This window comes from Castor canadensis, chromosome 11 (assembly GCF_047511655.1).
Source record: "Castor canadensis chromosome 11, mCasCan1.hap1v2, whole genome shotgun sequence".
NCBI lineage: Eukaryota > Metazoa > Chordata > Mammalia > Rodentia > Castoridae > Castor > Castor canadensis.
The window spans coordinates 117,590,248-117,611,760 of NC_133396.1; the positions used below are offsets into that span (position 1 = coordinate 117,590,248).

Sequence of the window (21,513 nt, forward strand, 5' to 3'; positions counted from 1 at the left end):
ACTAATCCCTTTTGATGATTTTATTAAGTACTCATAGTTAATGGTACCAAATGGCAATCCATTAGTTTGTACCACTATGTCAGAAAACCATTCCCCTTACTGTGCTATAGCTTCTAATATCATATGGGATATGATTAATTTTGTATGAATAAAAGTGACAACAATGATGACCACAAGCAGGAGTCTAAAAACGTTGGCTGTAAGTGGATATTTATGATCTGGATAATAATGTCTAGAAAGGGAATAACAATACATTTCGTAGGTTACATTATTCAAAATGCTCCCCTCTGTAAAATTACTGATAGGAGGACTTTAAATCATGGTTCCTTGACCTCAGAAACCATGGATGTGGGTGGTCATTCTTGGAATTCTTTGGTATAGCCTTGGCAATGAAACAATTCATTTTTAGGATTCTTGGGGGAAAAAAATCAAAACAAAAAACATCCCATCATCAAGTATCTTCTCTGAGACTTCCTTTTAGAGTGTAGATCTAATTCCTCTGAGATATGAATATGTATATATCTTGTCTCCTGAGTAAGTTTAATTGTGTAGCTTCATCTTTCTCTATTGAGAATTTAATATTTTTTTTTCTTTTGTTTTCTGAAGCTTAGAAGGGACTTTAATATGCAGGTGTAGATAGAACAGTAAAGAATTGAAGTGGTCATGTTATAAATTAGTATTTAGATGAGTAGCACATTTTTATTTCCCAAATGCAAACATTAAAGTGCAAGTTAATCCTGCTCTAGGCACAAAAGCCAATACTTAAGTGGAGCCAGTTTTTACATTCAGGATTTTCTTTCCACCAAACACTGCTTATATTAACTTTTTGAATAACTGGACCTTAACATAAGAATGAATCATGGCCTTTCTTTTTGGTGAGCAGGCCTGGCAGCCTAAGCATTATGCTGTCTTTTATACCACTAAGAACCATTTAAAAAAGAAATTCATAACAACTATCCGTGGAGGTGAAATATCCAATTAAGAAGGCTCATCTACTTGTAACTCATCCCAAATTGTAGTCTACTGTGTGTTTGAAATTGTTTTCCTGTTTTGTTTTGTTTTGCTTTGCTTTTATGTTCAGCAATACTAAGGTTTTAATAATTGGGTGGTTTAAGATAGCTGAAAACCTGACATCCTGTAACACATCGCTAAAAACTTCAATCAGAAGTAAAGTATAAGGATTGCAGGTTCTTTTCTTTTAATAAAAGAAAGTACACCTCTAGTATATTCCCCTCAACTGTGTTTATGAAATCTATAAAAACACCAACCAATAAAAGCTGGTTTGTGACTTTTACTTTACCGTTCACAAAGTGAATCAGGGAAAAAATTTTAAGAGCTTCTAATCAAAGATCAGCATCTTTCTGAGCTCTGATGCAGAAGCTGACAACCATACGAAACTAATGTTGCATTATGAAATTATGGCTTTAAAGTAACTCGATCTGCCCATCTTCCCATACAGGCTTCTCCACGCTGTCCCTGGCGGACCAGATGAGCCTTCTGCAGAGTGCTTGGATGGAAATTTTGATCCTTGGTGTCGTATACCGATCTCTTTCATTTGAGGATGAACTTGTCTATGCAGACGATTATATAATGGACGAAGACCAGTCCAAGTTAGCAGGCCTTCTTGACCTAAATAATGCTATCCTGCAGCTGGTAAAGAAATACAAGAGCATGAAGCTGGAGAAAGAAGAATTTGTCACCCTCAAAGCTATAGCTCTTGCTAATTCAGGTTGGCACATTGACATGGTCATTGTTACATTTTTTAATATGTCAGTTTTACCCCTTCCCTTAACTTCTTCAGCGATTTGCTAGACCTAGTTTGTAAATTCTGTATGAGTTAGCAAGATTATAATCAGTATACTTTCTAGTTGAAAGTTAGAAAAAAGGAAAACATACATTTACAGGGAAGCATTTTCACATTACTAGCTTACTGAAAGCTAACTTTAACCACCTAATGGATGTACTGATTTGAACTGTAGCAAAGCAGAAAGTCTTAAAGAACTAGCATACATGGACACTCTTGGGTCATGATTATCTGTGTTGGTTTTTAAGCACAAGTCAACTTGAGTGAGTTATGAATGCACATGAGCCTCTTTTTTCCTCAAAAATGCACACTTTTTAATGGGGAAAATATACTTAGTGTTGCAAGTCATTTTGGTTATCATAGAGTCCCTCAGTTTCTTACAATCTGGAATTCTCTAGACATGAAATTCTGCTGAAGGAGTATTCCCCTCAAAAGTATCACCTATAGGCAGCAAGGGTTAAGAATTATGGGAATAAATGTTCTTTCCATTTGAACTGACATGTGCTAAAATAGAGAGCAACGTCTGATAAATAAAAATCATTGGTGCTTTTTGTGTTTGCCTTTGTGCCTCTCCTAATGCTTTATTGTGGTCTTAAGTCTCTTTTAGCATTTGCATAAAGTTCAGGATAGATCCCTCCTTAATGGCTTGCCGATCATGAGATACCTGCATGTCAATAACGTTCTCTGATGCTATGTACCGTTGACAGTCACACCGTGCCCCTCCATCTGCTTTTGTTTTGACCCTATCTTTGAACTTTATCTTGGTTGCCGGCCAGTAGTTTTCCCTTTAATTACAAGAAGGAAACTGTCAATAAAATCTGTTAAATGGGATGCAATGAGTGGCTTGAATGGGCGGATGGCTATTTGTTCAAATTCTGCAGCATTCAAGGTATTGACAGTTTGTTTTCTGGGGCCATATGTGACGATCAATCTCAGGCTGGGCTCAGCCGCGCTGAAAAATGAAAAACCAGATTGCTTTTGCTTACTTGTGGATGACGACTTTGTGATTTGGCGCAGTCCTAGTGAGATGAGACCTTCTGCCCAAATTGCCCCCATGAGAGCCAGGGACGCGTGACTGTTTTTAGAAATAATTTTTAATTGATTTTGTAATTAACAGTTCATCTACAATATTGATGCATGAATCCTTCGACTGATAGGAGGGAAATTGTTTTCAACAATGAAGTTGTACTTTCTTATTTGTCTGCACAATGGAGCTTAGCATCTCATCATTTTAATTGTGAATATAACTCCCTTCTTCACCACACCATTCACCCATCTTCTCCCACTCCCCTTTGAAACTTAAAATATGTTCTTTATAACAAACGACATTGTTGTTGCCGTCCACAAGAACCCCTTACTCTGCTCTCTAGATCAAAGTGGAAGATGCAATAGGAATTTTCTGAGAATTTATTAGTTTGTATGGACCTCTTATAATTAGATGACAGATTTTAGAGCAATGGTTTGGGGAAGCATTTTTATTTGGTAATCATGAAACAATTCTAACTCAAAACATTTACTTGGTTAATTGTTTTTAAAATAGACTCAGCATATTTTATATCTTTTATACTTTAAATTGGTTTGTAAAATTATTAGCTAATTGTGAATGCTGAGCAGTGCTAAAACTTTATCATCAAAATTGCTAAAGTTTATAATTTTAAATGTTGGATGTACACTTTATGGCTAAGTATTATAATTTAGAGTACCTTAATTAATTAGCAGCAGCATTTCTGTTCTGTTGCATAGAAGTATAATCATTAATATTGTTGATATATAAATGTTCTAATCCCACACACTCGGCTGTTGGGGGAGGGCAGTGACCTACTTTATAGCAGTGACTCATGATTAGAAAGTCTTTATTTAAAGAAGTAGCTAATTTTTCTTGTTTAAAACCAAAAATAGCTAACAAGCTCTCCCTTCTCTCCAATTAGAGTAGTTGAGTAGCATGGCTTCTCAGAAAATTTACGCACGGCACAAATTTTTCCTGCAGGTGATTTTAACATTCTTGTAAGCCTCTAAATACCAAGAAAAATTAACTGAATCAGGCATAACTAAGGAATGAGTGATTAAATCCTATAAAGACTTTTAATCTCAAAATTGTGTTATGTTTCCCATGTCGTATAAATACGTCCTTTTTCTCACCCACTTAACCACAAACTCTACCTTTTTAGTTTGGAGCAAACCATTTGAAAAGCCATTTTCTTTGATACTGTCAATATAAGGATATTTTATTCTATTGTTTGACCATTGTTTAGGGAACAGCAGGGCTGGTGGAGTGGCTTAAGTGGTAAGATCATCTGCTTAGGGAACAGCAATAAAGCTGTAGGTTCAGACTTGCTTATACCCAATGTAAGTTTCATAAACTTCACATGAGCACATCAATATGAAAATATTTTAACACTTTTTATAGACATTTTAGAAAACTCCTAGTTTTTTTGTAGTATTTAGAAATTACAGATTAACATAAATGCATGTTAGGCAAAAAATCTATTTTAATGTTAATTATGTAGGTTTCTTAGCTTTCCCTGTATGGCTATAGGTGTTAACAACCAATGTCTCATTTATCTATATTTTGTCTTATTTTAAACATTTGTCTTTATGCAATAATTACATATGTTGTTCTTATGCTTGGGAAACAGGCAATTCGCTTGCTGATAATGTGGTAGAGTGCCTGCCTAGCAAGCGTGAGGCCCTGAGTTCAAATCCAAGTACCACCAAAAAAAAAAAAAATGAGAGAGAGACAGAGAAATTTTCAGGCTCATTGAAGCTGTGTGTCCTCTTATTTTTGAACAATTATTGCATAGATGAGCTGATATAGCTCTGTAGGATCAGATTTCAAAAAAAAAATTGTGGGTCACAGTTTTCACATGGTAACTTCTCATGCCAACACCAGGAGGTTAGATTGATCTCTAGAATTCTCATTTGTGGAATTCAATGATTCTGTCATTAATTTTATCCTTGTAATGGAGAAAATAGTGAAATATTTCTATAAGCACCGGGTACAGTTAGATCAGGGGATTCTATTCTCTTGATTGATTCTGTTGACTCATATCTAAGAATTTATTTGAAACTATTTTCAAGACAATAGGCTCATTTTTATATACTGAAAATAGTTTCAGATTATTTATTTATTTATTTATTATTCATATGTGCATACAATATTTGGGTCATTTCTCCCCCCGCCCCCCACCCCCTCCCTTACCACCCACTCCGCCCCCTCCCTCTCCCCCCTCACCCCCTCGCTACCAGGCAGAAATTATTTTGCCCTTATCTCTAATTTTGTTGTAGAGAGAGTATAAGCAATAATAGGAAGGACCAAGGGTTTTTGCTAGTTGAGATAAAGATAGCTATACAGGGAGTTGACTCGCATTGATTTCCTGTGCATGTGTGTTACTTTCTAGGTTAATTCTTTCTGATTTAACCTTTTCTGTAGTTCCTGGTCCCCTTCTCCTATTGACCTCAGTTGCTTTAAAGTATCTGCTTTAGTTTCTCTGTGTTGAGGGCAACAAATGCTTATCTAGTTTTTTAGGTGTCTTACCTATCCTCACCCCTCCCTTGTGTGCTCTCGCTTTATCATGTGATCAAAGTCCAATCCCCTTGTTGTGTTTGCCCTTGATCTAATGTCTGCATATGAGGGAGAACATACAATTTTTAGTCTTTTGGGCCAGGCTAACCTCACTCAGAATGATGTTCTCCAATTCCATCCATTTACCAGCAAATAATAACATTTCGTTCTTCTTCATGGCTGCATAAAATTCCATTGTGTATAGATACCACATTTTCTTGATCCATTCGTCAGTGGTGGGGCATCTTGGCTGTTTCCATAACAGGTGCAGGTGCCTCTGGAGTAACCTGTGTCACATTCTTTTGGTTATATTCCCAAGAGTGGTATTGCTGGATCAAATGGTAGATCAATGTCTAGCTTTTTAAGTAGCCTCCAAATTTTTTTCCAGAGTGGTTGTACTAGTTTACATTCCCACCAACAGTGTAAGAGGGTTCCTTTTTCCCCGCATCCTCGCCAACACCTGTTATTGGTGGTGTTGCTAATGATGGCTATTCTAACAGGGGTGAGGTGGAATCTTAGCGTGGTTTTAATTTGCATTTCCTTTATTGCTAGAGATGGTGAGCATTTTTTCATGTGTTTCAGATTCTGAACCACTTTAGTTCTGATCCTTCTCTTTTGTTCAAGTCACAAGATCTTCATGGTTGCCACTCACATCCCAACTTTCATCACTTTTATCCCACCCTTTACCTCAAACTATGTGAGCTCTTTCCATTCAAGAATAAATATGACTAAAGTCAAGTTTTCTTTTTTTTTTTTACTTCTGCATACTATTTCTAGAATAACAGCATGTTGATAAAATCTACAAGTAATATTTTGGCCATCAAGTTAAAATTCTAAGTAATCATAACAACTTCATGAGTGTATTCAGTGGCTTTTGTGAAGACAAAGTGGTATGTATCTAGAATTGTGTAATTTAAAGGGGCAGAAAGTTTATGATTTCTGTAGGAGACTGGAATGGGTCCATATTTAATTAGAATATTTGAACCCTAGTGTCTTTTTTTTCAGTCTTTTTTCATCATCACTTCCTTAAGGGAATTTTTTTTATGATTTTCCTAATAACCCTCTAATGAAATATTAATACCACAAATACATTATATATTTATATAGCATATATTTATGAATGCATGGTTTAGACACATGTCTTTTCTCAGCTATGAAGTAAGGCCAGATAAATTAGATAATGTCTAATATCCCTAACTGGCATAAAATTTTTAAGTAATACGTTTTTAAGTTAGGTGATGAGTTTGGTTTTAGAGAAGGTGAGACTACATGTATGTATGTGCTGAATTTATAAGGTGAAAATATTAAAATCTTCATGGAGCCAAACTATTAGTATAAAAGTGAGTAAAACTTCAGTCTAGAGTGGCTACTGAGTTTCAGCCAATTTTAGTAAAATCTTTACTAAATTTTCTTTAATATTCTGTATATAATTTTAGCTGCCAGCCAAGATCCTTTCTGAGGATCTTTCCATAGCTATTTCATTTTTCTAAAACCTCTCTGGGGAATCTAGTTCCCACAATGTGTCCATGTAGTACACATGTGTAACATCAGGTGACAGATACCTGAAATGAGTTGATAAAAATGTGTGGACACTGTAAGGCGAGGGTTGGACCTTCTGTCTTTGGCTATCAATAAGCTATTTCTATTCCACAAATGTCTTCTACCATTTCTTTAGAAGGCTCAGAGCAGAAGATTTAAGACATTGCAATTTCATATCCAGGAACCAAAATTAATGTTTTAAATTTAGCTTAGAATTGTGTGCCTACTTCCTTTATTTTGCTGTCTTCTTATAGTTATAATATAGTTGTCCCTTGGTACCTGTGGAATTGGTGGTGTATGGGAGGGAATTGGTTCCAGGATTTCTCCCTGTTCCATACCACTTCCACTCACCCATGGACACCAAAATCTGCAGAAGTTCAAGTGCCTTATATAGCTTACATATAGCCTCCTACATAATTGGTAAATAACTGCCATGCCATATTGTGTAGGAAATACTGACTAGGAAGATTCCTATTCATATTCAGTATAGACATAATTTATTTTTATTTACTTTTTGATGCTTTTTGAGATAGGCTCTCCCTGTGTGGCCAAGACTGGCCTCAAATTCACAGTTCTCTTGCCTCCACATCCCAAATGCTGGGACTATAGTCATGTGCCATAAATCCAGCATTCAAATATTTTTTTTCTGAGGTTGATTTAATCTGTGGATCTATTGCCGTCAGATAGTGAGGGCTGATTACTCTGAAACCACCCAGGAAAAATGATAAACAGAAGGAAAGATGCAATGTTTGGAGCTGACTATAGTGTTACCAATACCAAATGAATAATGCTATCTAGTAAATAAGAAATCAAAATTATAACTCCATCTCCTAATCCACTTTCATTTATTAACTGAAGTCTACCATATAACTATTGAATTGTTTTAATTTTATTTCAGATGATACATTTGGGAAGTCAATTTGTGTTATTTAATGCAACTTTAAAATTTCATGTATATGTATGTGTGTATGTGTGTATGAATACATATGTAGATCATTGGTATCTGTGGGTACATGGCTCCAAGGATACTGCTGTTAAAAAACCATGAATGTTCGGGATACATATTGTTCAGTGCTGTTCTTCAGAAGCTTGATTCATTACTCCCGTAACATTGCCCAGCTTCTGCAAAAGACATACCAGCTTTCAAGAAATCTAAAACCTTCTCTTTATCACTAAAATTAAACATATTACATACCTTTTTTGGCTTGGGAAGATTATCATAGCTTTATCTTGCTTTTGGGTACCATTTGCTTTTTAGGAGGTACATTTTCACATAATTAAGGGCAGAGACCCACTCAGCAGATCACACAATGATTTAAATACTACTGATGATAACACAGGACTGAGAGCTTTTCCACATCAACTAAGCTGTATAATGTGTGCATGAGAATTTGAAGTTTTTGTTTTTGAAATTGCTTTTGATTTTTTAATTTTTTGACCATGTTTGTTCAAAACCACATGTAATAAATCCATAACTAGGCAGGCTTCCTGTAGTAGGATATTACAAATTCTCAGGTTAAGAACAAGCTAGCTCTTAAGTTTCCTCATCATGCTTAATGATAACTATACCTTGGCATAGTATAAGAAGTATTTGCCTTAAATATTTCTAAACTTCCCATCCTGGATTAGAAGCACATAAAATACTCTGCAATTGTTTCCTTCTCCTGAGTAACTATGACTCCATAGTTACCAGCAATCTATTACAAAAGAAGATTAGCATCACCTATGATGGGATCATCTATGATGTTGAAGAAGATTGACCTATGGTATCAACATTCAGCTACTGACTATAATTATCTTTATCACTTCTAGTAAATAGAGTTAGAAACCTTCTAGAACAGTCTAAAGCATGAAGGGAGATGGGCCTTGAACCATTGTAGGAAATCAGAAAAAACCTAGCAGAGAAATCCTGTTATATAAGTAAACAACAATCTGGGATCTTTGAGGATTGCCTAGAGAAAAGACCCAATGACCACAGAGGTTTTCTGTGGTGCATTTCATATAAATATAGTAAGAGTGATTTGTGTGTGAGAAAACTTGCTTTTTAGCTAAAGCAAAAAGTGAGGACATCATATCTCCTGAAAAAATTAATGTTATTTAATAAAAACTGTGATCATCTCATCATGGTTGAGCACAAAATCAGAATTCAGAATTATCATTACTCTCTGGGTTGGAAAAATCCTAAAAGATTTCTTTAGCTCCAAACCCCTACTTGTTATTTGAACAGTTTCTTTAGTTTGTCTGCTATGTGTTCTGCGGCCTTTATAAGAATTCCACTTGGTTCAGTACTTTCTTGGAGACACAATCCCAGCAGAAGTTTCTCACTCCCCACCTCTCTCTCTCACCATTTAAGTTACTGTATTAGTTTCCTATACTCCTCTATCAAATCACCATGGCTTGATGCTAGAAACAACCCACATTTATTTCCTTTTAGTTCCAGAAATCAGAAGTCCAAAAATGCGGTTCTTTAAGTGTAAGGCAAGGTATGGACAAGGATGTGCTCTCAAGGATGAGAATCTCTTTCCTCACCTTCTCCAGCTTCTAGACTCAAATTCCTTGCATTCCTTGTCTAATGGCACCTTCCTCCAGCTTGAAAGCCAGTGCTATTATTTTAACTCAGTGGTGAGATTCCCTCCTTCCTCCCTCTTTTGCTTTTTTGAGGCCCCGCTTGGATAATCTCCTATATCAAGATCCTTTAACTTCGTCACTTCTGTAAAGATCATTTTTTTCCTATAAGGTAACATTTATAGGTTCCATTAAGACCTGGATTTCTTTGACACTCTTTTCAGCCTACCACAATGAATATATAAGTAAGATCAATAGTTAATACTTTGCAAGGAACCCCAGAAACCCCTCCTGGTATCTTATCTCAATCTCAACCCTCTCACTTTTCATAAGAGAAGCCAACTTTTATGGGAAAAAAAGGTGCCAGATATACAGTTTTGTTTCAAAATAGGTAGACTGTATTCTAGGAACATGGCAGTGTTGGTATAGTAATTATTTCATGGAAAGTTCTATCTTGCGTTTTTTGGTGATCCCTTCCTTGTGTCTCATTATAGTTTCATTACTAAATTGTATATTCCTAGTTTAGTCTTGCTCACTTGCAAACAAAAAAAAAAGGTCCCACAGGTTTCAAGTTGAAATCTAAAACATAAATGCAAAAGTTCTTCTTTTATTTAACTTTTCTTATATCTAGTGAAGGGGTAATAGTACCTAACCTACAGATTGTCCCTTAGTCTGGATTTTAAAGATGTAAGTTCGTGTTTCTCTGCCCTTTATCTTTTGTGGAAATTGCCAACTGGATCCAGAGTCTAAATCAGACTTAAGTTCTATTCCTGTGGCACCTAACAGTCGTATATTGTTCATTAGCAGTCAAATAACATCTGGTTGTCTCTATTTTTTGTGACATTAGCAGCTGTGGATGGTCATTATCTAATTTCATTAATCACTAGAGACTGCAAAAATGGTGATTTATAATTTTGTCTTTTCTTTTTATTGGTAGTTGAGGTATGTATAATGTTTTCTTTTATTTTGTTAACAGTGATACAGAAAAGTACTAGAAATGCCTGATTCATTCTCCTCATTTATCAGTTTTCAGAATAAAAAAATTGTTGCCCTGTATTTTTAAGGTCATTATAAACACATATATTCAAGCTTAATTAATGGACTTCACTCAATTGCAAGTATAATCTTCTTTGAACTTCAAATTATTCCATCTTCAGACACTAGGAACCCCTTCAGGTTGACATCTAGAATCTTCTGGAATGACTTGTAGTTGTACATAGTATCGATGCTATTTGGTCTGACGAGATGCTCTATGAACATATTATATATTTCCAAGCTAGGGCCTACAACCAGATGTTAACCTGTGTGCTAAGCATATGGAATGGATTAGCTATTCTTCCTAGCTCCTTGAGTGGACACAGTTAGGAACACCGACACATTAAGCTACTTTGTATGTGTATGTGTGTACCTTCTACTTGAGCTATAACTATGTATAAGTTTTTAATTTTGCCATGTAGTTGCTCTGGGGTTTTTTTGTATGTGTATATTTGGAGAGATTAAAAATTCTGCTGTCACTACAACCATCTTCATATAATACTGTCTACCTATTTTTAATCAAAACTTTATGATTGGTGCCCTTTTTTTTCTAATTTATATTAATCTAAATCTATATTAATCAGTTACCCATTTGCCTATCAATGTTCCTTGAATGATTGGAGAAGGTTGCATTAGCCAAACTCTTTCTGTCCTTCTTCAGGTAAGCAGTTAGAAACAACAAAGAAAGTCAACACATGGGTTTCACAGAAAAGTTTATTCTGAACGTTAATTTATATTATGTACTAGGCTTGACTCAGAATACACTCTGTGTGTTTTTTTATATTCAATTCTATCCTGAAAATGAGGCCTGGCACCACTGAGGAAGTATTGTCAAGAATGAGAAGCTACAAGCATTGAACAGGACTTGGGCACTCTGGAGTAGCTATGCCCAGGCCCACAATGATTATTTTTATCATAGGGAAAGGCAACATTTTATTTCAGGTAAAATATGAAAACAAAGTCTTCTTTAATGGTCAGAATACTCATTGAATTTTTCAGCTTCAGGTGCTTAGCTGTCTTTCCAAAGTGAATGATTAGAACTAGACACAATTCTTTAGGACCCATTCACAGAGTAAAATATCAAAAGTTATGAAAGCGTTCTATTTTATTATTAAGGGATAAAACTTAATATGTGGGTTACAATGTATACCAGCCTGTCTGTATTTTGAAATCTTGATTCTTTTTAATAGTGCTTGTTTATCTTATTGTCCAGTTCAGTGGTTCTCAACCCCAGTTTGGCAGAGTTACCTAGATTTTTTAAAAGACAAGGATGTCCTGGATTCAGCCCCAGTATTTTCATTTAACAGGTCTGGGCTTGGGCCCAAGAATCCAAGTTCTTTAGCAGCTCACCCAGTGTTTTTAATGTGCATCCTCAGACTATCTAGTTAGTTCATAAACCGATGATCTCCATTAAGTTTAGCTGGTTTCCATTAGCACTGATAGTGATACTATATCTTTTAAAGCATAGTTAGAAAAGAGCCCAGCACTAACAACCAAACCTAAACAATTGCACAAATTAATGTCAGTTCTATGGAACCTGGAATCAAAATGCAAATTTACCCAAAAGAACAAAACAGATTAAAGCCACAGAGCCAGAACTTGAACTAGGATCCCTAATGGAGATTAATATTTTCTTCATCAGTCTGCCAGCTGAATCATGGTCTAATTAAATAGCTCAGATTTAGTGAGTTTGCATTTCAAGTATTAGCAGATCTGAGAATGGGCAAAGCTAAAATGAGTTAGAATCTTTTCTGTAAATGGGAAGCTAAATTATCATAGTAATTTGATTAAATCATTTTTAAATCTCTCAAGCTAAATCACAGCCTTTAAAGAATAGTTTGAAGTCTTAATTGCTGTTTGTGGGCATATCTCTCTACTATTTGTTCTCGCCTCATTTCCTGTGACATCCTCTAATATATCTCCTGCTGGGCAGGAGTTGTGGGAAAGGAAAAGTGTAGGGTGAGGGCTGAGATGACTAGCTGACTTCCAGTTTTTAAAGGTATACCATTTAAAAACAGGAAATTATTCTGGATTGTTCCCACAGTTAGAACCAGGATCAAAGGAAGGAATTTGTAGTCATTTGGAAACATGAAATAGACATTTCTAGTAATTAGTTCTGCCCCTTGTAATGTAGAATAGTCTACATATCACTGGACATGTCTTCATTAGGAATGTTATAGAGAACATTGCTGATGAAATGGATGTTTCAATGAAATGAATTCAGAGGTCAATTTTCTCTCATTTATCAGAAAAAGGAAAGGCTACTACACTCAGATCAGCAATATTCAATCCAATATTATAATTCGATTCAAAGTAAACCAAATTTAAGTCTGACTCTTACTCTATCAGTACTACCTGACTTGTAGAGCCATTAGGAGATTAAATGAGCCAATGCTCAATTGATGATAGAATTATTATTTTTATTTTTACTTTATGTCTAGTTCAAAAATAGCTATTTTGTTCTAATTATGTTTTGTCTCTAAAGAACATAATTCATATTTTCCCGTTCATCTGTTTTCTGTTGTTTTCGTGGATAAGTCCAACAAATCACCATTCCCTTAAGTACCTGGTCCTGAATCAATCTATTATGTGCCTAGAGAGTCACCATTAGTGTGTGCCCATGTCCCACCCCCATTTTCCATCAGGCAGTGTTTACATGTACAAACAGAGAAAAAAGGCAACGCATGTTTTCATCATGTTTATGGCTATGCTTCCATCATTAACATTACCAATCCTGACACAACTTCAGAAATTAGATATGTTTAGTTTAGAGAGAAGACACCCTAGGAAGTGGGTAAGACTGTCCTGTTAAAAGGAACCAGATTGGAGAGAAACCTAAGTTGAAACAGTCTACAGGGAAAGACCAGATATATGTTGGGAGATGTCTTGAGAACCCCCTTCTAACACTATTCCCCACTTTGAAGAATTTACTTTTTGGGCTTTATCAAGCAGGGATTGACTCCTGAGCAGGAAACACTTATAAGAATGATATTTCAGATTGTTGAAAAATCTTTTGAAGCAATGTGCTATCAACTACCTAGTGTAAATAGTTGCCAAATCACCAGTGATTTGGTAAAATAATTCAAAATGACAATGACAAAAACAAACCAATAAGCAAAAATATATAGAAGTTTAAAAACACATTAATGGTTATATGCATTTATCTTGATTACTTTGCCAATTCCTTTTTTATTATATGTTAAACCACTTCATTTTAAATTATGTTTCGCTCTGGTTTTTTGGTCATGGAATCTGTATTTGAATTCTATGAAAGATTGGGCTAGCTACATATATCTTAGTGCTCAGCATTCTCAGCGAACTAGAATTATTAAACATGAAGAATCCCCCGAAGACTCCATTATGTGTAATTAACAGATAAACTGTCATCAGAATCAATAAAACGTGCTAAATGATTCAAACTTGTATATAATTAAGTGTCTGTTTTAGTGCTAGAGCTGTAACTTTAATTTTTTTCCCCACATCTCACATTTCTTACAAGAATAATTGTGGCAACCCTGTTAACCCTTTTTTTGCTCCACTGAATTAGATTTTCAAATTAGTCATTTCAGGGCAAAGTTCACCTTCCCAAATGTGGAAAATATTTCACAACTCAGTAATCTGAAGACACCATTTGTTTTCCATCAGGGAAGTAGAGTAGATGTTTTAAGAGACTGCTAACTACTACATTCAAAATCTTAAAAGGAGAAAGAATTTATTGTAATTTCAGTCTAGTACTAGATTCAATGTATTACATGGAACTGTTAATTAAAATTGTAGTCATCAACTTTTCTACCCCTTTGGGAAAAATGTGCTTTTTGCAAGCAAAATCAGGATCTTAAAAAGTTTTACTTCAGACAGCACTTAGAGTAATACTTTTAATAAATGACCTGTGACATTTTTTTGAATGAATGAACACAAAATAAGGCAATCAATAAAATAGTTAGCTTTATATTTTGGTAAGAGAATGTTTTCTCTTATTCTCAAGCGGAAAAAAAAGTGTGTTAAATAATAGATCTTCTATAATAACTCCCATGTTCTAAAGCAATTTTAGAAATTGCTGTGTGAAATTTAAGGAAAAAAATAGAGATTTTTGGAAGTGTGAGGCTCTTAAGTAAATCATAGCTTTGATCTTAGAGAAGTTCAAAAATACAACTTGCTAATATTTTTTGAGAATTTTTGTATCTGTGTTCCCCAGGGATGTTAGCTTATAGTTATTATTATTATTATTAGTGTGGTGCTGGGTGGAGGTACGTTGTGGCATTTACAAAAGTTCTTATAATATATCATAGTTGAATTCACCCCTCTGCCATTCTCCTTTACCCCCCTTTCCCGTATTCCTGGAATAGTTTCAGCAGGTATCATTTTCTCATTTACATACATGTGTACACAGTATTTGCACTATATTCACCCATCCACACCCTTTTCCCACCTCCCTCACCCACGATTCCAACAGTCCCCAGGCAGGATTCTGTCCTCTTGTTCTCTGATTTGGTAAAAGAAAAAAAAAAATGACATTTTTGCTTGTTTAAGGCAGCTACACAGGCGTTTCCTTGTGGCACCTCCATGTATATGTGTATTATAACTCAAATTGGTTCACTTCCTCTATTTTTCTTCTTTCTACTTTAGTCCCCTTCTTATAGTGGTTCCAACAAGTTTAAGAATTCTATATGTATTCTTGTATAGAGAGTACTTCAACTCTATCCACCTTCTTATATCCTCCATCTCTCGTAATATGACCTGTGCCTTAATGTGACCTGTTTTTCCTATTTGTGTCAGGTCTACATTCCACATACGAGAGCACACATGTGTGTCCTTGTCTGGTTTGGTATCTGTGTAACTTTATATGTTTAAACCACATAAACTTCTTATCAACGCAAGTGTTTTGCTCTGTTGTACAGATTCCATGCATATAGAGGATGTGGAAGCTGTTCAGAAGCTCCAGGATGTCTTGCACGAGGCTCTGCAGGATTACGAGGCTGGCCAGCACGTGGAAGACCCTCGCCGAGCAGGCAAGATGCTCATGACCCTGCCACTCCTGAGGCAGACCTCCACCAAGGCTGTGCAGCATTTCTACAACATCAAACTTGAAGGCAAAGTCCCCATGCACAAACTTTTTTTGGAAATGCTGGAGGCCAAGGTCTGACTACAAGCTTCCTGGGCCTTCCCATCCTGCACGTTGAAAAAGGGAAACTAAACCCAAGAGTGATGTCAAGAAACTTAGAGTGTAGTTAACAACATCGAAAAAAACCGACAGACTGCACGGATATTTTAGCAGCAAAACTATGAAGCAGCTTTCAGATTTCCTCCATATCTTCCTGATACCACTTTATCTCAACTTTCTCCTTTTTTTCTTTTATTTTTTTCTTCTCTTTTTTTCTCCCTCCCATTCCACCCCCCTCCTTCATTTCTTGGCTTTCTTTATTACCCATTCCCTCTTTGTCTTCTTTCCTTCCTTCGTTCCTTCCTCGATCCCTTGTTCTTTTCTCTTGTTCTCGTCCCTTTTTTTTCAACCTCTCCTTTTAATAACTCTAATTTTTAAAAATTTCCTTTCTCCTTTCCTCTTCCCACCTCTCGTCTCTCTTCATCTCCTTCCTCTCCTTTCTCTTCCTTTATTTTCTATTTTCTGTCCTTTTCTTTTCTTTCTCTTCTTCTCCCTTCCCTTCCTTCTGCTGCTGAACTTTTAAAAGAGGTCTCTAACTGAAGAGAGATGGAAGCCAGCCCTGCCAAAGGATGGAGATCCATAATATGGATACCAGTGAACTCATTGTGAACCATAACGTCCCCAATGACTAAGGAATCAAAGAGAGAACCGACGTACCTAAAAGTACAGTGCAACAGAAACGAATTGACTAAGTGCAGTATTAGATTTCACGGGAGCAGCCTGTAATTAAACAACTCAAGCAATGTTGCATCGGCTGCTTCTTATCATTGCTTTTCCATCTAGATCAGTTACAGCCATTTGATTCCTTAATTGTTTTTTCAAGTCTTCCAGGTATTTGTTAGTTTAGCTACTATGTAACTTTTTCAGGGAATAGTTTAAGCTTTATTCATTCATGCAATACTAAAGAGAAATAAGAATACTGCAATTTTGTGCTGGCTTTGAACAATTATGAACAATAATGAAGGACAAATGAATCCTGAAGGAAGATTTTTAAAAATGTTCTGTTTCTTCTTACAAATGGAGATTTTTTTGTACCAGCTTTACCACTTTTCAGCCATTTATTAATATGGGAATTTAACTTACTCAAGCAATAGTTGAAGGGAAGGTGCATATTATCACGGATGCAATTTATGTTGTGTGCCAGTCTGGTCCCAAACACCAGTTTTTTAACATGAGCTCCAGTTTACCTGTGTTCACTGACACCAAGGATTAGGTTACACCTACCGTGACTCTGAGCAGTCACGTATATAAGCACTGCGAATGGAATACCAATCCATAGAATTATCATGAGTGCACCTCCCTACCTGGGAGGTACAGATGCCATATGACTTCTAGCCGCCATGGTGGTTAGGAATGAGCTACTGCCTGTGTGCAAAGTTACAGACCTTGTCTCAGAAGGAGCTGTGAGCCAGTATTCATTTAAGAGGCAATAAGGCAAATGCCAGAATAAAAAAAAAAAATCATCAAAGACAGCAGACGCCTGACCAAATTCTAAAACCTAACCCATATGAGTTTATTTATTTAGGAATGTTTGTTTAAATTAATCTACAGTTTTTTGTCAAGAGCTAAGCCAATATAAGTGCTTTTCAACCAGTATTGTCACAGCACGAAAGTCAGTCAGGTTCCAGACTGTTAAGAGGTGTAATCTAATGAAGAAATCAATTAGATACCCCCAGAATCTACAGTTGCTAAATAATCAATAAACAGTACCCTCCATCAAATGCTATACCAATGGACCAGTGTTAGTAGCTGCTCCCTGTACTATGTGAACAGTCTTATTCTATGTACACAGATGTAATTAAAATTGTAATCCTAACAAACAAAAGAAATGTAGTTCAGCTTTTCAATGTTTCATGTTTGCTGTGCTTTTCTGAATTTTATGTTGCATTCGAAGACTGTTGTCTTGTTCTTGTGGTGTTTGGATTCTTGTGGTGTGTGCTTTTAGACACAGGGTAGAATTAGAGACAATATTGGATGTACAATTCCTCAGGAGACTACAGTAGTATATTCTATTCCTTACCAGTAATAAGGTTCTTCTTAATAATAATTAAGAGATTGAAATTCCAAACAAGTATTCATTATGAACAGATACACATCAAAATCATAATAATATTTTCAAAACAAGGAATAATTTCTCTAATGGTTTATTATAGAATACCAATGTATAGCTTAGAAATAAAACTTTGAATATTTCAAGAATATAGATAAGTCTAATTTTTAAATGCTGTATATATGGCTTTCACTCAATCATCTCTCAGATGTTGTTATTAACTTGCTCTGTGTTGTTGCAAAACTTTTTTGGTGCGGACTCGTTTCCAAAACTATTGCTACTTTGTGTGCTTTAAACAAAATACCTTGGGTTGATGAAATATCAGCCCAGTGCTAGAAATACTGTGTATCTATCATTAGCTATATGGGACTATATTGTAGATTGTGGTTTCTCAGTAGAGAAGTGACTGTAGTGTGATTCTAGATAAATCATCATTAGCAATTCATTCAGATGGTCAATAACTTGAAATTTATAGCTGTGATAGGAGTTCAGAAATTGGCACATCCCTTTAAAACTAACAACAGAAAATACAACTCCTGGGAAAAAAAGGTGCTGATTCTATAAGATTATTTATATATGTAAGTGTTTAAAAAGATTATTTTCCAGAAAGTTTGTGCAGGGTTTAAGTTGCCACTATTCAACTACACTATATATAAATAAAATATATACAATATATACATCTGTATCACATTCAAGTACTTGGGCTTCAGAATTAAGAGCCAAATAACTGAAAACACAAGATGGAGATATGTTCAAAGAACGAGATGCAATTTTTAGTTTTCAGTTTAAGTGACTCTCAGCATTACAAGAACAAATATCTCACAAATAGGAAATAAACAACAAAAAAAAGCAAAGTAAAATGTAGATCTAAAAGAAGTGCACTGGCTTTAGGGTAAATACTCATCTTAACCTCGCTTGAGGGAAGTTTTTTCAAGTTTCAAGCAAGACCATTTACTTAATGTGAAGTGTTGGAAAGTTTTTGAAGGTGTATGTTTTAGCTGTATGATTTCAATTTTTATTTTCCTTCTTTTCAGTTTGTTCTTATTTAAAGCAATATGATTGTGTGACTCCTTGTAGTTACACTCGTGTTTTAATCAGATCAGATTGTTGTATTTATTCCACTATTTTGCATTTAAATGATAACATAAAAGATATAAAAAATTTAAAACTGCTATTTTTCTTATAGAAGAGAAAATGGGTGTTGGTGATTGTATTTTAATTATTTAAACGTCTCTGTTTACCTGCCTTGGAAAACATTTTATGGCAGTCTTATGTGCAAAGATCGTAAAAGGACAAAAAATTTAAACTGCTTATAATAATCCAGGAGTTGCATTATAGCCAGTAGTAATAATAATAATGATAATAATAATAATAAAACCATGTCTATAGCTGTAGATGGGCTTCACATCTGTAAAGCAATCAATTGTATATTTTTGTGATGTGTACCATACTGTGTGCTCCAGCAAATGTCCATTTGTGTAAATGTATTTATTTTATATTGTATATATTGTTAAATGCAAAAAGGAGATATGATTCTGTAACTCCAATCAGTTCAGATGTGTAACTCAAATTATTATGCCTTTCAGGATGACGGTAGAGCAATATAAAACACGCTTTCACTTTTGACTGCTCTTTTGTATTGTGCTTTTTTTTTTTCCTCACTAAAGAACCAAATCAATAAACACTGCCCTTTGTTGCTTCCATTCAAAGACTATCTCTGAGTACCTGTTCCCTAAAAATAAAGCAGGATTTTAAATAAGAGCTATATAAAGGCTTGTCAAAATGAATTCTAGGGTGCCACGGAGACATTTTGCATATTTAAGAGTATGCAAAGTGTCTCATGGCACATTAGAATTCATTCTGACAAGCCTTTATATAGCTCTTATTTAATCTTAAAGCATCTCCACATCATCCTGCATTACTCAAAATCATTGCCTCTATGTCAATGTCATAACAGAAAACTTTCTCCTTATTTTAAGATCATATTAAACCTGCTAGAGATACCTATTATTCCCCTCTATCAACAATTAAATCAGGCACTCCTGCTTGCATGGCAGAACTCCTCAGTAAACTGCAGGCTTTATGGAGTAAGAGTGGAGTTGCTGACCAGATTTCTTGAAAGGGAAGTCAGTAGCGAGCTTATAGATCTGTGTGAATTAGGAGGGGGAGCTGTCTTGGTATTCAAGAGGGTTAAATAGCACCGCTGACAGCAAAGGGCCTCCTCTAGCCTTTTACACTCAGAGAGGTTATAGCCCTTGCTGGCAGGGTCAAGTTGTAGCTTCCACTGGACCCTCCTGGTGCCATCACCGAAGTGCTAATATGAGCTTTTCCTGGCTTCTCTGCCTTTCTTTTTAGTTTTTTTTCACTGCCTATCTTGAGAGTGTTTTGTCATTGTGTTTGGCCATCGTATTTCTCCCTTTCAGAGGTGGCTGGATCTCTAGAGAGGCCAACTCACAACACACAAAGGCCACTAAACTGAATGGGTTTCTGGAGCATGAGGTTGTCTAAGTCACTCAAATGTGCTAGCTACCAAGATAACTCAGTGTTGACTTTTCCTATTCTAATGTCCTTTGAGTGATAACGGCTCAACGTAGATGCCAACTGTGTTTCATTTTTTATATTTTCAGTACTTGGGTGGAATTAAAACAATGTAAGATATATTTCTAAAAAGGAAAAAAATATATATAACATTCCAATGAGATCCTCACTTAAAAATATATGTTAGACAAACATGCACATACTTTTAAGAACTCAAAGATCAAAATCCTCTTGCTCTGTAATCATTCAGAATTATAGGACAACTTTTGTGGTAATTTTATCATGGATACCTCAGATACAAAAGAAGAAGACAAAATAGAATTTTGATGTTTTGGCTTATTGCATTTTTTAATACATGAATAAGTAGCTCTGACAAATGGTTGCATACTTGTTTTAAGGAATCTTTTTTTTTTTCTTTTGGCAGGACTGTAGTTTGAACTCAGGGATTCGTGCTTGCCAAGCAGGTGCTCAGAAATCATTTTATTTTCACCAGTTGTTTAGAAACAATTTTTTTAAAATCTGTACTTCCCAAATGTGTCTACATCTTCTAATTGTCATAGGAGTATCACAATTTTCTGATCCTTATTTCCCCCCATAGACTGTGACTTCATCAGTCATATACGGCCTGGGCTTTTGAATACGCTAGAAAAGGTCTCCAGATTCTCCCAAGATAGGGAAACCATAGTTTCACATTTTCTTGCTTTCCTCAAGCCACAAATATCCTTACAAATAAAGAACTTTCATACATCGGCTCTGAGTTTGTGTTATAGTTTTTTTTTTCAAAATCAAGACAAAAGATTTAACCTTTATTTTTTTCCCCTCAAAAGCTGATGAAATACACTTTACCTGTTTTGACCTACCCTTTCCCCATTGTCACTTCTGCCTTTCTCATCCACATTCTTCCTCAAGTACACAGGGAACAGTTTATTTGATGACTCTCAAGCCAGCTCTTCTGCGTATGTCTCCATATAAAATGGAGACACCTGCTCAAAAATTGTGTTCACTCTATCTCATAGTCTTTTTTGTGTTACACCTGTTCATCTGGCTCTTTAATGTCCTTTGAAATTAATTTGCATATGGTTTAAAATACCTGTTTTTTCCTACTGAAAAACAAAACAGCAACAAAACTAGAATTTTTTGATTTTTCAGTGACTTCTCATACCCTTATTTTCCAAGTTGTTGCTTTATGTGAGAGACAAAAATGAAAACTGAAGAAGTGTATTTCATTCTTGGAACTCTGCAAAAAAATTTAGGTACAC

General features: G+C 35.4%; 1 protein-coding gene across 24 annotated transcripts in view; it reads left to right on the forward strand.

The window, feature by feature from the left end:
- Window positions 1–19,347, forward strand: part of Esrrg (estrogen related receptor gamma) — a 556,652-nt gene extending 537,305 nt beyond the window's left edge. For all 24 annotated transcript variants that reach the window (XM_074048307.1, XM_074048306.1, XM_074048315.1 and 21 more), the window contains 2 exons: window positions 1,460–1,729; window positions 15,404–19,347. In XM_074048307.1, the coding sequence (XP_073904408.1) occupies window positions 1,460–1,729; window positions 15,404–15,648 (515 nt within the window). In that variant the 3' untranslated portion in view covers window positions 15,649–19,347. The remainder of the gene's footprint in view (window positions 1–1,459; window positions 1,730–15,403) is intronic.
- The last annotated feature ends 2,166 nt before the right edge of the window (window positions 19,348–21,513 follow it).